This window comes from Phyllobates terribilis, unplaced genomic scaffold (assembly GCF_046119375.1).
Source record: "Phyllobates terribilis strain yellow unplaced genomic scaffold, ASM4611937v1 Scaffold_2__4_contigs__length_985480577, whole genome shotgun sequence".
In the NCBI taxonomy this organism is placed as follows: domain Eukaryota; kingdom Metazoa; phylum Chordata; class Amphibia; order Anura; family Dendrobatidae; genus Phyllobates; species Phyllobates terribilis.
In genome coordinates this window covers 94818672-94834138 of record NW_027362762.1, presented here as the reverse complement: position 1 = coordinate 94834138, position 15467 = coordinate 94818672, and the positions used below count along the sequence as shown (strand labels likewise).

General features: G+C 44.9%; 1 protein-coding gene across 1 annotated transcript in view; it reads right to left on the bottom strand.

Annotated features, from left to right (window-relative positions):
- Positions 1–12949: 12949 nt before the first annotated feature.
- XPO4 (exportin 4) overlaps positions 12950–15467 on the bottom strand; it is a 101221-nt gene continuing 98703 nt past the window's right edge. Inside the window, exon 23 of the mRNA XM_073662345.1 lies at positions 12950–14377. Within this exon, the coding sequence (XP_073518446.1) occupies positions 14180–14377 (198 nt within the window). The 3' untranslated portion in view covers positions 12950–14179. The remainder of the gene's footprint in view (positions 14378–15467) is intronic.

Genomic DNA, 15467 nt, shown 5'->3' with positions numbered 1-15467 from the left:
TTACGGTCACACTATATAAATCCATGGCGGTTGCATGTATTTATATAGTGTGACCAAGTTGTCAAGCACTTTCCAAGTGATGCTAAAATCGCTTGGAAAGCGCTTGACAACCCGCATGCGGAAATGCAAGTGAAGAACGCTTCACATCCACATGTCCCTGGCAGGAAAACGCATGTACAACCCGCATGTACAATCCACATGCGTTTTTTCTGCCAGGGAGAAGCAGAAACGCTCCAAAAAAATCCGGAGCATTTCGGCATCGTGGGCACATAGCCTTACATTAATTGTATGGCTTAATATTGAGCACACGTAGCCATCTATACACAGCAGGAGGCTGCACGTCGCCATCTATACACAGCGGGAGGCCGCACGTAGCCATCTATACACAGCGGGAGGCCGCACGTAGCCATCTATACACAGCGGGAGGCCGCACGTAGCCATCTATACACAGTGGGAGGCCGCACTGCGCCATCTATACACAGCGGGAGGCCGCACTGTGCCATCTATACACAGCGGGAGGCCGCACTGCGCCATCTATACACAGCGGGAAGCCGCACTGCGCCATCTATACACAGCGGGAGGCCGCACTGCGCCATCTATACACAGCGGGAGGCCGCACGTAGCCATCTATACACAGCGGGAGGCCGCACGGAGCCATCTATACACAGCGGGAGGCCGCACGTAGCCATCTATACACAGCGGGAGGCCGCACTGCGCCATCTATACACAGCGGGAGGCCGCACTGTGCCATCTATACACAGCGGGAGGCCGCACTGCGCCATCTATACACAGCGGGAAGCCGCACTGCGCCATCTATACACAGCGGGAGGCCGCACTGCGCCATCTATACACAGCGGGAGGCCGCACTGCGCCATCTATACACAGCGGGAGGCCGCACTGCGCCATCTATACACAGCGGGAGGCCGCACTGCGCCATCTATACACAGCGGGAGGCCGCACTGCGCCATCTATACACAGCGGGAGGCCGCACTGCGCCATCTATACACAGCGGGAGGCCGCACGGAGCCATCTATACACAGCAGGAGGCCGCACGTAGCCATCTATACACAGCAGGAGGCCGCACGGCGCCATCTATACACAGCAGGAGGTAGCACAGCGCCATCTATGCACACACAGCAGGAGGCCGCACGGCGCCATCTATACACAGCAGGAGGCCGCATGTAGCCATCTATACACAGCAGGAGGCCGCACGGCGCCATCTATACACAGCAGGAGGTAGCACAGCGCCATCTATGCACACACAGCAGGAGGCCGCACGGCGCCATCTATACACACACAGCAGGAGGCCGCATGCAGTCACGCACACACACAAACATATACAGACATATACAGACACGCATAAATACATTTGAAACACAAAAATGCATATAAACAGACATCACACAATGATATCTGCACACACACACACACACACCATCCCCCAGCTCCTCTCCAGTGCGCACTACGTGACGTCACACTAGCAGACAAGGCCAGCACACAGGGAAGTTAACAGGTGCAGTGCTGGCCCGGGCCGAAGAAGTAGCGGCCGTGCACCGCTGCTGGGGGAGCGGTCCGGGGTCCCCCCGCCTCTGACTGCCGGTATGTGCCTCAGCGCCGCACATATTATAATGAGGGCAATATGGCCATGGACCCCCCCGGAGCCCCGGGCGGTAGCCCAGATTGCCCTCATTATAATCCGCCTATGCTGGCGAGCATGTGTGGCCACATTTCTTTTCCTAAGGCCACAGCCCCACTATCAGTATTTGGTCAGTATTTTTTCTCAGGAGTGGGAGACAAAACCAGGAGTGGGTGATAAATGCAGAATTGGTGACTTGTTTCTATTATACCTTTTCTCTGATTGTTCCTTATCTGGTTTTGGCTCCTACTCCTGAGGAATACTGACCAAATACTGATAGTGGGCCGTGGTCTAAAGGTCATCTCAGTGCCCCGTTCTCAGCAGTCTGCCCTACATGTGATGAGACTAGTTAGATCAGATGAAATTAAGGATTTAATGAACACTACACGTTTCAGGGACAGTCTGTCCTCTTCTTCAGGTAAGTACAAGCATTGGGCGTCACTAGTGGACTTTATATCGACAAACAATAACACATTACTTGAAACAAGCAATTACAGCAATATAAACACTAAAAATGATATATATAGAGAAATAATAATGAGAGGTTACTCCACTCTAATATAGTCAAATCCTCCTAGTATCCCTCCAAAAAGCAAACAAATGTTCTATTGTCTGCCCTCAAATCACTGCTGGAATTGACATGAGAATGAACAGAGAATGTGTGCACTACCTATAGAAAAGTACTGTTAAAACTAATAGCTAAAGGGGGGGGGGGGAGAGGGAGAAGTCATAAACCAAGCTGATTGGAGTTAGGCCTCCTTCACACGTCCTGATATTACGGGTACTGGAAAAACCAGTACCGGTGCTATCCGTGTCCAAGCGTCACATACGTGAGGCATCCGTTTGCCGCATCAATATGACACACAGATGGCTGGGAAAAAGCAGTACATTTAGCTCCATTTCCAGAGGCTGGGTGCCTCAATCCTACTGTCATCATTGTCACCTGAGCGTGAGAACGCAGCTTCAGTGATCAGCGGTGACGTCATTGAGGTTACCGCCGGTCACAGGCAGCTGCGTTCTCGTTATCAATGTATTCCGATAAGCCATGTGTTTTTTGTTTTTTTATTTGGATAATAGTAAATGGGTAAAAGAGGGTTAGGGAGTTTTTATTTCAAATAAAGGACTTTTCTCTGTGTTTTTTAACTTAAACTTACGGGGTTAGAGAGGCGTCTATCAAAGTCCCCCCTTACTAGTACTAACCCCTGGGCTTAATGTCAGCTGACATCAACACCACAAATATTATCCCACTGCACCGGGGCAAGTGGGAAGATCGAAGGCATGGATGCGCCATTTCTGGGGCAGCTAAGGGCTGATGTTCTCAGTCTAGGAGGGGGCCAATATCCATGGCCCCTTCCCAGGCTATTAATATCAGCCGTCTGTTAAGCCTTTGCTGGTTAGTAATCATAGGGCCTCATGTAATTTCTTTTTTTTTGGGGGGGGGGGGTAACCCTTTTACTAACCAATAAAGGCTAAGCAACCAGCTGTGAGCTGTTAATAGCCTGGGAACCTTTATGGCAATTGGCCCCTTCCCAGAATATTAACATCAGCCCACAGCTGTCGGCTTTTCCTCAGCTGGTTAGGAAAATGATGGGGGGACCACACGCCATTTTTTTGTTAATATAATTATTTAATACGTGCTAGAAAAAGATGGCAGCCGCTGACTACAACCATTATCAGCATCGCCTGGTCTCGCTGATCGCAGGGAGATCAAGAGACAATGATGACCGTAGGATTCAGCACCTGGGAACAGCGCTAAATATACAGCTTTTCCCAACCGCTGGTAACTGTCACACTGATGACACACAGATATGATCAATGTGGGACGTTTTGGGGCCCATGCTACTCGTAAAAAACGGGCATGTCAGCGTGTTTTGCACACGGTCCATGGAAACACATTGTCATGTGCACAGACCCTTTGATTTGAATGGGTCTATGTAAGTGTCTCCAGTACGTGTGAAAATCGTCACCACACGTACCAGAGACACTGAGGTCATGTGAAGGAGGCCTTAACCTGTGTGCTCAATACTGATATTGAGTCCTTCTGGACACAAAGTAGCCAATTTAAAAATCCAGAAGGATTCCCCATTATTTAGTCTGGGGTAGTCTCCGGTATTTGTAAGATAATGAGGTGTAAACTGTCAAGATTGTTTTTTGGTGATTTATTGAAAAAAAATGTTTTATTGTTGGTCTAAATAAAAGTCCACTAGTGACACCCAATGCTTGTACTTACCTGTTGAATGTGACTGACGGTCCCTGAAACTCGTAGTGTTCATTAAATCCTTAATTTCATCGGTTCTGACTGGTCTCATCATGAGTAGCACAGCGCCCTGCCAATATACACCCTTACCATTTTCTCATCTCGCTCTACTAATCGGAAGTGGTATCAGTGTTACTGGCAAGTAGGAGGTTCACATGACTTTGGACCAGAGGTCACAGCATGGACCACAGCCGCGCCCACTGGACCAGGGTCGTCGGAATCTTTTTTGATCAACTCAAGTACCCGAGAGATTAAAATAGTGCAAAAATTATAGGGCCAGGTAAAAAAAAAAAAAAACCTTTGGAATCCTAACAGTGAGTAAGTGAATGAGTGTCGCACTCCCGGCGCTCTTGACATGACTGCTGTTGTGTGATCTGCATGCTTGTGGTCCGCTTCTCAATGCATTTGATCAGGTGAGGATTAACAGCACATCACATGCACAATATTTGCACCATTGGGTGCAATGCACAATCATTCCTATCACTGAACATTTTTTCCCCATGTTTGCCGACTTTAGCACTGATCAGATCAGGAGCAAAATGTTAGCTCCAAATGTGAACATTATTGTGATTCCTTTGGGCTCTGATCTCAGTTGTTCAGATACAAAATTCTCTGCTGCCTCAGCCATTGGCAAATGATAACGGTATGCAGGTCTGCTGCCACCACTAGGGGGAGCTAAAAGGCCTACTGCACACTGACCTGGAACGCAGTAAGAGCTGTATACATCTGTATTCTATGAGCTGCAACACTACAAGATTTGTATTCTCTGTATCTGGGAAAAACAGCACTAATGGCTTAAAGATATAGTACGAAAGTAATCGGCACATATGCTTAAAACCAAATTTAGTTTAAACATGGAGCTAAAATTACATCTTATGCTTAGTGATAGTTAATTAATCCAGGGATTTAATCTGACTGCCAGATTGGAGTCGGGAAGTGAATTTTTCCTCAATGATGTAAATTGGCCTATACCGCATGGGTTTTTTTTTTGTCTTCCCCTCGATCAACGCTGCGCAATAGCTGCAGTGCACAAGAAATAGGCTGAACTGGATGGACGCTTGTCTTTTTTCGGCCTTATAAACTATGTAAACTATGTAACTATGTAAACTATAGGCCAGATGTTAGAACGTTTGTTATGGTGTTCACGCAGGAGGGAGGGGTACAAGCCAGCTACCTCAGTTGCTAGCACCAACCATTTTGTATTCATACATTGTGGAGATAAGTGGTTAACTGGCATTTACACTGCACAATAATCTTGATAATGCGTTGTTAAAGACGCTCGTTTCACGATTATCTTGCTGTGTATATAGGCTGAAGATCATTATTGCATAGGTGAAATAAAGATTTCAGCAGTACACAGTACTGGAAGTGCATTGAGGTGAAGGGTACATTGCTGGAAAAGGAAAAAAAAAAAACTTTTTAAATCTCTTAGTTTGCGAGTGTGAACGAGCTGCGTGTGTCCGGAGCGTAAGTGCGAACGAAAGTAAGTGTGACTTGTTTTTCAGTGAAGAGGTATTGGGAATCCTGCAGAAAATACCTGTGTGAATTGCGGTGAGTGCTGCATTGTGACCTGCTGAGTGCTTTTCTACCTGTTTAGATTTATTGGGCTTTTTAAAATCTATTTTCTCACTACAGTTTTAGTTTCTTAGTTTACTACCTGTGTATTTAAGGGTTAACTACATTGCACTAAAATCCTGAGGTGTAGATTTACTCACAAGGGGTTAATTAAGGGGAAGGGGTCATAATTAAGGGTTTATAGGGGGCAGCTGATTGGGCATCAAGTCCTTTGGAAGTGCATTGAGGTGAAGGGTGCATTGCTGGAAAAGGAAAAAAAAAAAACTTTTTAAATCTCTTAGTTTGCGAGTGTGAACGAGCTGCGTGTGTCCGGAGCGTAAGTGCGAACGAAAGTAAGTGTGACTTGTTTTTCAGTGAAGAGGTATTGGGAATCCTGCAGAAAATACCTGTGTGAATTGCGGTGAGTGCTGCATTGTGACCTGCTGAGTGCTTTTCTACCTGTTTAGATTTATTGGGCTTTTTAAAATCTATTTTCTCACTACAGTTTTAGTTTCTTAGTTTACTACCTGTGTATTTAAGGGTTAACTACATTGCACTAAAATCCTGAGGTGTAGATTTACTCACAAGGGGTTAATTAAGGGGAAGGGGTCATAATTAAGGGTTTATAGGGGGCAGCTGATTGGGCATCAAGTCCTTTGGAAGTGCATTGAGGTGAAGGGTGCATTGCTGGAAAAGGAAAAAAAAAAAACTCTTTAAATCTCTTAGTTTGCGAGTGTGAACGAGCTGCGTGTGTCCGGAGCGTAAGTGCGAACGAAAGTAAGTGTGTGACTTGTTTTTCAGTGACTTTGGATTCAGGGAGTTTGGAAGGGAGGACTTAGGACTGAATTGCTGACTGTATTTCATTCTTTCTTTACTTTACTTTTTACTTAATTAATCCACCTGACCTACTTAGCTGATTCCCCCGTCCATACTTGATACTTAATTGATCCCCCGTCCATACTTAACTGATCCCCCGCCGATATCTAATTGATACACTTGCACATCCCTAATTGATTCCCGTCCATACACCTATATATAAATAATTGTGTTTTGTACTTGTATATATATACTGACTGTATCCCCATATTTAGAATGACGTCCATGTTGGCCGGAGCCGTGCAGTGTACATCTTGCGCAATGTATGCATTCCGTGAGCACCCGCTCGAGGATCCATACTGCTGCGAGAGATGTGAGCATATCGTGCACTTGGAAGCCCAAATTCTGGATCTAAGTGCTCAGATAGCGGTACTGAGGAGCATCGACAACATGGAACGGAGTTTGCTGCTCACCGAGCAGACACTCAATGGGTCAATACTGGGGGTGGAGCATAGAGGGGAAGTGCAGGCTGAACAGGCAGGGAGCTGGATAACAGTTAGGAGGGATAGAGGGAAGAAGTATAGGAAGGCTGGTTCAGAACCGGCATTATTGGAGCACGACAGATCCTCTGACCGCTGGGGGAGTGTATGCTCCAGTAATGAGGGGGAGAGGGGAAGTGTAGGGCAGGCAAGACAGGTTCTGGTAGTGGGTGACTATTAGGGGGACAGACAGGGCAATCTGTCACAAAGACCGGGATCGTCGAACGGTGTGCTGCCTCCCTGGCGCTCGAGTCCGGCACATCGCGGATCGGGTTGACAGGTTACTGGTTGGGGCTGGCGAAGACCCAGCGGTCATGGTCCACATCGGCACCAATGACAAAGTGAGTGGTAGATGGAGGATCCTTAAAAATGATTTCAGGGACCTAGGTAGGAAGCTTAGGGCAAGGACCTCCAAGGTAGTTTTCTCAGAAATACTACCAATCCCGCGAGCCACACAGGAGCGCCAACAGGAGGTTAGGGAGGTGAATAAGTGGCTAAAGAGTTGGTGCAAGGCAGAAGGGTTTGGGTTCATAGAGAACTGGGCCGACTTCGCGGTCGGCTACAGGCTCTACCGTAGGGACGGGCTGCACCTCAATGGGGAGGGTGCAGTGGTGCTGGGGAAGAAGATGGCTAATAGGTTGGAGGAGTTTTTAAACTAGAGACGGGGGGGGGGAAACCAAGGAAATAGGTGGGATGTGAGGCAAGCAAGGGGGAAGGGGAGAAGTGAATATAATGAGGGTGGAGAGGGGGGTGGGGATAGTACAGTTAGATCGTTAGAGAAGAATAGGATGCTAAATAACCCCAAAGTTTTATCTTGCATGCTGACCAACGCAAGAAGCCTGACCAATAAGGCGGATGAGCTGCGGGCGCTTATATCGGAGGAGAGGTATGACATCGTAGGTATAACAGAGACTTGGCTAGACGATAGCTACGACTGGGCGGTAAATTTATTAGATTATAGTTTATTTAGAAGGGACCGGAAACAGGGGAAAGGTGGAGGAGTCTGCTTATATGTAAAGTCATGTCTAAAGCCCAGACTAAGGGAAGATATAGGAGAGGGAGAAGAGGGGGTCGAGTCCATGTGGGTAGAGATAGAGGGGGCAAAAAATAATAAAATATTACTGGGGGTCTGCTATAAGCCATCCAATATAACAGAGGAGAATGAGAATCTGCTATTAGGACAAATAGACAAAGTAGCAAAACATAATGAAGTGATTGTAATGGGGGATTTCAACTACCCGGATATTGACTGGGAAACAGAAACCTGTAGATCTCAAAGGAAAAAGGTTCTTGACAAATATTAAGGATAATTATCTCTCCCAACTAGTGCAGGAACCAACGAGAGGGAAGGCCGTGTTGGACTTAATATTGACTAATAGGCCTGATAGAATAACTGAGGTACAGATAGGGGGGCACCTAGGTAATAGCGACCATAATATTATCGACTTCAAAATGCCCTTCAGTAGGGTTATCAATAAGGGAACAACAAAAACATTAAACTTTAGGAGGGCGAAGTTTGATCAGCTGAAAGAAAGCCTTCAACTTATTGACTGGGACAAAGTTCTTAATCAAAGGAATACGAATAGTAAATGGGAAACCTTCAAAAGAATTCTGAATACTCAGTGCGAGAGATATATACCGTATGGGAATAAAAGGGCCAGAAATAAGAGGAAACCAATATGGTTGAACAAGAACGTAAAAGGTGCGTTAAATGGCAAAAAAGAGGCATTCAAGAGATTAAAACAGGAAAACAGTAAGGAGGCACTAATGTGTTACAAGGAAAAAACGAGAACCTGTAAAAAACAAATAAAAATAGCGAAGGAGGAAACAGAGAGACGTATTGCTAGGGAAAGTAGATCAAATCCCAAACTGTTCTTTACGTATATAAATAGTAAAAGGATTAAATCGGATAATATTGGACCGATAAAAAGTGAGGAAGGCAAAATCATAGAGAAAGATGAGGATAAAGCTAATCTATTAAATAATTTTTTTTCGACAACTTTCACAAAGGAAATAGAACTAACAGGAGAAATGAGAAGTGACAAGCTTAATCCTCCACTAAGTATTACAAATCTAACACAAGCTGGGGTACAGAAACGCCTCAGTAACATTAAAATAAACAAATCACCAGGACCTGATGGCATACACCCACGGGTACTAAGGGAACTAAGTAATGTGATAGACAGACCGTTATATCTTATATTTAAGGACTCTGTTGAGACTGGGTCTGTACCACTTGATTGGCGACAGGCGAATGTAGTGCCAATATTCAAAAAGGGAGCGAAAAGTGACGCCGGAAACTATCGGCCGGTGAGTCTGACGTCCGTTGTGGGCAAAATTTTTGAAAGCTTCATTAAAGAGGCAATTACGGAGCATCTTGATGCTAATAATCTTTTAATCCCGAACCAACATGGATTCATGAGGAATCGCTCCTGCCAAACAAACCTGATTGACTTCTACGAGGAGGTTAGCTCTCGAGTAGATCAGGGGGAACCAGTGGATGTCGTGTATGTCGACTTCTCAAAAGCGTTCGATAGCGTGCCACATAATAGGTTGGTATACAAAATGAGAATGATGGGGCTGGGGGAAAATGTCTGCAAGTGGGTAGCTAACTGGCTAAAGGATAGAAGGCAGAGGGTGGGTATAAATGGAATATACTCAGATTGGGTAAGCGTCGCTAGTGGGGTACCACAGGGGTCTGTACTAGGCCCAATGTTATTTAATATCTTTATTAACGACATAGTCAACGGGATAAATGGTAAAATATCAATATTTGCAGATGACACAAAGTTATGTAAAACAATTAATACAAAAGAGGACAGTGCAGACCTACAGAGGGATTTGGATAAGCTGGGTAGGTGGAGCATTAAATGGCAAATGAGGTTTAACGAGGAGAAATGTAAGGTCATACATATGGGAAGGAAAAATGGAAGTCACCAGTACTCACTGAATGGGAAATCATTGGGGAATTCAGAGATGGAGAAGGACTTGGACATCTTTATTGATAGCAAACTAAATTGGAGTGCCCAAAGTCAGGCGGCTGCTGTAAGGGCAAACAGGGTAATGGGATGTATCAGAAGAGGTATAGCTGCAAAGGATGAGAACATTGTTCTTCCACTGTACAAAGCACTGGTCAGACCACACTTGGAATACTGTGCTCAGTTATGGGCCCCAATATATAGAAAGGATATAAATGAGCTTGAAAAGGTACAAAGGAGGGCAACAAAATTAATAAAGGGAATGGAGGGACTGCAATACCCAGAGAGGTTGGCAAAACTAGAACTATTCAGCCTGGAAAAGAGAAGGTTGAGGGGGGACATAATAAATGTGTACAAATATGTTAGGGGACAGTATAGAGACCTTGCCAGGGATTTGTTCAAAAGGAGGAATATTATGGTAACAAGAGGGCACTCACTAAGACTGGAAGAGAAAAGGTTTCAGCACCAGCATAGGAAGGGGTTCTTTACAGTAAGAGCAGTGAGAATATGGAATTCACTGAGTGAGGAGACGGTAATGTCGGATTCACTACACCAGTTCAAGCGGGGACTGGATGCATTTCTAGATACCAGGTAGATTTCAGCATATACTTAAAAATAAAATAAAATAGTAAGTTGATACAGGGATTTATTCTGACTGCTGGTTTCAGAGTCGGGAGGGAATTTTTCCTCAGGTGAAGATTGGCCAAATCATTTGGGGTTTTTGCCCTCCTCTGGATCAACTTTAGCAATTACAGAACTAACAGGTCGAACTTGATGGACGCAAGTCTTTATTCGGCTTTACAAACTATGTTACTATGTTACATACCTGGAGTGGACAATTGGGCCGCCAACTTCCTAAGCTGCAAAGGACTACCCACGGGGGAGAGGTCTCTGCATTCAGCTGTCTTCAACTAGCTCTGCCTACGGTGGGGCACTCAACGTTAATCTGGATTAATCCAGCATGAACAACTAAGTTTCTCTGTTCGTGTCCAGGTCCCACGATCCACTAGCGGTCAACTTCAAAGCTCTGAGACTCTCATGGTCCCAATTTGTCCTTGGTCATCTGTTCCCTCCTTGTCCATTACCCAGGCTGATCAAGATCAAAGTGGAAGACGTACCAGTCATCCTAGTAGCTCCGTACTGGCCCAGAAGATCCTGGTACGTGGAAGTAGTCAACCTTCTCGCAGTCGTCCCGTGGAAGCAGCCAGATCGTCCAAACCAGCTTTCTCAGGATCCCCTCTTCCACCAGAATTCACTGTCTCTAAATTTAAGGGCATGGCTGTTGAAGCCACAGTATTAAGAGGCTCAGGTTTTTCCAATCAGGTCATCCAGGCCATGATTAAAGCATGGAAGCGTTCCTCCTCTTGTATCTACCATCGTACCTGGAAGGCCTTTTTCCGCTGGTGCGAATCCTAACAGGTTGCTCCCAAGTCCTTTTCTCTCCCATCTCTCTTGGCCTTTTACAGTCAGGCCTTGAGTCTAGTTTGTCTATCAGTTCTCTCAAAAGACAGGTGTCTGCCCTTTCCATGCTTTTTCAATAGAATCTAGCCTCTCATTCACAAATCAGGACATGTTCCTCCCCATCAGCCTCCTGTGGATACCTGGGACCTCAATTTGGTTTTGGACTTCCTACAGAGCTCTCCCTTTGAAACCATTCAGGATATTTCCCTGCTTTTGCTCTCTGGAAGGTTGCCTTCTTGGTGGCAATCACTTCCATTAGGCAAGTTTCAGAACTGGCAGCCCTCTCCTGTTCCCTTTTTCTCAGTCTCCACAAGGACACAGCCTTGCGTCCGGTTCCTTCTTTCCTACCTAAACTGGTCTCTGCCTTCCATCTCAATGAAGAAATCGTTCTCCCATTCTGTCCTTCTCACCCCTTTAAGCGGTCCTTAAATTGGACCTGGTCAGAGCTGTGCGTTTATATCTGTCAAGGACAGCTCATTTCAGAAGTTCAGATTCCCTGCTCATAATTCCAGAGTCATTGTATACACTCTGCCATTCTTGGAAGTGTATGGGCAAAAGCGCCCCAAGTCAGGGTTACCATTCACTCCACCCATGCAGTGGGGGGGCTTCCTTTGCCGTTCATCAGGCCTCTGTTATGCAGCTCTGCAAGGCTGCTACCTGGTCCTCTGTAGATACCTTCTCCAAGTTGTACAGAGTCCACACCTATGCCTCGGCAGATGCAAGCCAGGGTAGAAAGGTTTTGCAGGAGACCAGCATTTTCTGGTTCTATTTTTCTTCCCACCCTTGGGACTGCTATTGGGCATCCCATGGTTTCTGGTGTCCCCCAATGAAATGATGGAGAAAAGTTTTTGGGTACTCACTGTAAAATCTCATTCTCTGAGCCTTCAATGGGAGACACAGGACCCTCCCCTCATCGTTCCTCTGCTGGGCCAGTGTTGTGATTATTGTATGCTGCTTCTCCTACTGCTTTCTCACTAACTGATTAGCTGCTAGTCAGCAGGTTATACCAGCATACCGGAAGCAAGCTAATTTTTTTTTGCCTAATGTCAGCAGCATACACCCATGGTTTCCATATTACCCAATGAAGGCTCCGAGAAAGATTTTCTGGTGAGTACCCACCGAAAAATCAAAGAGCAAATTCCTACTGTCTCCATACCAAGATCTTTGATAATAGGCATATTGGGGTAACAGCCCATCAGATCACTGATCTGAGTACAGAAATCTAGAATAAGCAGATCAGGTCTTCTTTTCATGTTCTCCAACGCTCAGTGCCATAGTGAATCTGCATGTCACCAGTTTCCATACTACAAAAGTGAAGTCTCACAACCTATTAGCGTTGTTGCAAATCAATTTGCAGGACCCGGTCCATCGGCTGGTCTATCAGCCTCATCTGTAATGTGCAGCCGCAGGACCGGAACCTTGAGAACATCCTCCTACCTACAGGTATCCTCGGCTCTTTGGATTAATTGGCCTGCAACGATGACATTGTGCCAGGTTGGCTAATCAAAAGAGGAGCCGCAGATGCCTGGAGGTAGGTGCCGGTTCTCAGGGCTCCCGTCCAGCATCCATAGATTGTGGACGTGGTGGACCAGATCCTACGACTCAATTCGCACCAACTCTAGTCATCAGATGTTCATGTAGTGTACTGAATGTTTCTTTGAATAAACAGTGGTTTCACCATAAGATACAAAGACACTCGAGACTTGGAGCGGTTTATACTGTACATTTTATACAAATTTAAAAAAAGGAAAAAAACAAACAAAGATGCACACTGGAAACATTTGACCAAAACAGCATATTTTTGCATCAAACCTAATGCCCCAACTTAAAGCGTGTCAACACAGTCAGCTTCCATCTCTTTCATCTGTATTGCTGAAACTAACAGTCCAATGAAGGGAGGTTGGGGGAAGGGAGGAATAAAAAAAATCATGTAAAAAGAGGTGAGGGGGTGGGAAACAAAAGGAAAAACAGCCCGTTTGTGCAAATCATTCCCACATACACACATATGAAGCTTTCATCCAGGTGACTCCAGAAAATAGTGTGGGCTTAAGGGCCTATACAGCCAACATAGTTGCTCAAGAACTGTTAAAATCTTTTTTTTTTTTTTTTTTTTTTTTTGGGAGGGCTACAAAACCCATATACATATTAAATAATATACATATCATATACTTTAGTTAGCATTTTCGTAAGGCAGTAAAATGGTGACAAATTAACTCATTCTATTAAGAAAAAAAAATATCCTTATATATCTCTTTTTTTTCCCCTCTTTGCTTTTTTTGTTTTGTTTAGATTCCTGGCTGAAAATTATGTAGGGCAAGGCAAAAAATATATAATAATAATATATCAAAAAGACATAAAAACATGCAACACTTGGTTCACGTACATGAAAATAATCCAAAAGTTTTTGTTGTGTTTTTTTTTTTTTTCTAAAAGAAAAAAAATCATTTGGTTTACTGATTTTTATCAGAAGCAAGAATGAGGATGTGGTAGGAAAAACAAATAAAAACAATCATAACAGTTGTTTTGTGGATAGACACCTCTACATATTGGTGTCTACTGCACATTCGGTCCAACATTCTTCACCAAAAAAAAAAAGATCATTCATTAGGCATATAACGTTTTCAACCAAATGGTGAAGGGAGAGGAAAGGCACTGCAAAGAACAGGCGTGCCCATTATCTGTTCGCAGGCATATGGAAATCTCTTAAAAAAATACCTTTACCCAGTCATCCGTCCTAGCACAGCGCTGTGCTCCATGAATAGTCACACGGCTGATGCATTTTACTAACCCCCTTCTCTTGTCACTTAAATTAATGTTCTTTAAAACCACCCAGAAATGCAAGTGTAGGCCTGGGAGAAGATTGTGGGGGGAGGTTAGAAAGCCATCAGCAGGTTCAGTGCATTTTGCAGAGAGAGGGTCCCTATAAAACTTTGGCCTCTCATTTAACACAAAGGAGACCTCCAACGTTGGCCATAAATTCTTCCAGACTCTTAAGGAAGGACATTTTCTGTTTCCGGTCCAGCGTCGGAGGCGTGCTGCTTGCCGTCAGTTTGTTGAAGGCATCTGCTAAACGTTGGTAAATGAGAGGGTCTTGCTGACTGGATAATAGCGTTTCTACCAACTCTGCATACTCCACCTACACAGAAAAGGGAGAGGCAAAATTAGGGAATGGGAGTCACTCAGAGCCAATATGGTGGCACATACCGGCTCCACTGCAAGTACAGGTCATCTGAACACACGGTCAGGCTGGGGAATTGCAGGTGCGATATGGACCAGAAAAAAAACCACTATATGGTTGTGTGAATAAGGCCTTAATTGTGTGCCCCTGATGTTGATGTTCTCATTGTATTCACCGAGCCACTTTGTACGTTAATGACCGAGCCTCATTTTTAAAATCTGACCAGGGTTTACTAAGAAGTAATAACTCAAACGCTTCAACACAACTCAGTGATTCTAAGACTTTTTTCGTGACACATTGTACATTATGTGGTGGAAAACTACTGTTTGGGTGCATGGCAGGGCTCAGAACAAAAGGAGCACCATTCAACTTTTGGAGCACAAAGTTGGCTGGAATAGATGGTGTAAGCCATGTTGCGTTTGGAGAGCCCCTGATGTGCCTAAACAATGGAAACCCCCCCCCCCCCCCCCCCGCCACACACACACACACGTGACCGCATTTTGAAAACTACACCTCTCAAGGAATTTATCTAGAGGTGTGGTGAACGTTGTGAACACACAGAATTTTAAAACAATGGACAGTGAAAATTAAAAATTACATTTTGTTCCTCAAAAATGTTGTTTTAGCCCCACATTTTTCATTTTCACAAGGGTAACAGGAGAAATTGGAACACACAATTTGTTGTGCAATTTCTCTTGAGTACACAGATACCCCATATTTGTTGGAAGACTACTGTTTGGGCACATGGCAGGGCTCAGAAGGGAAGGAGCACCATTCAGCTTTTGGAGCACAAAATTGTCTGGGATAGCGGACGCCAGGTTGTGTTTGCAGAGCCCCTGATGCGCCTAAACAGTGGAAACCCACAAGTGACCCCATTTTGGAAACTACACCTCTTGAGGAATTCATCTAGGGGTGTAGTGAGTATTTTTAACCCTCAGGCGATTCACAGAATTGTATAACATTTGGCTGAGCAAATAAAAATTAAAACATTTTTCTACTGAAATGTTGCTTTGGCCCCAAGTTTTTAATTTTCAAAAGGGCTAATAGG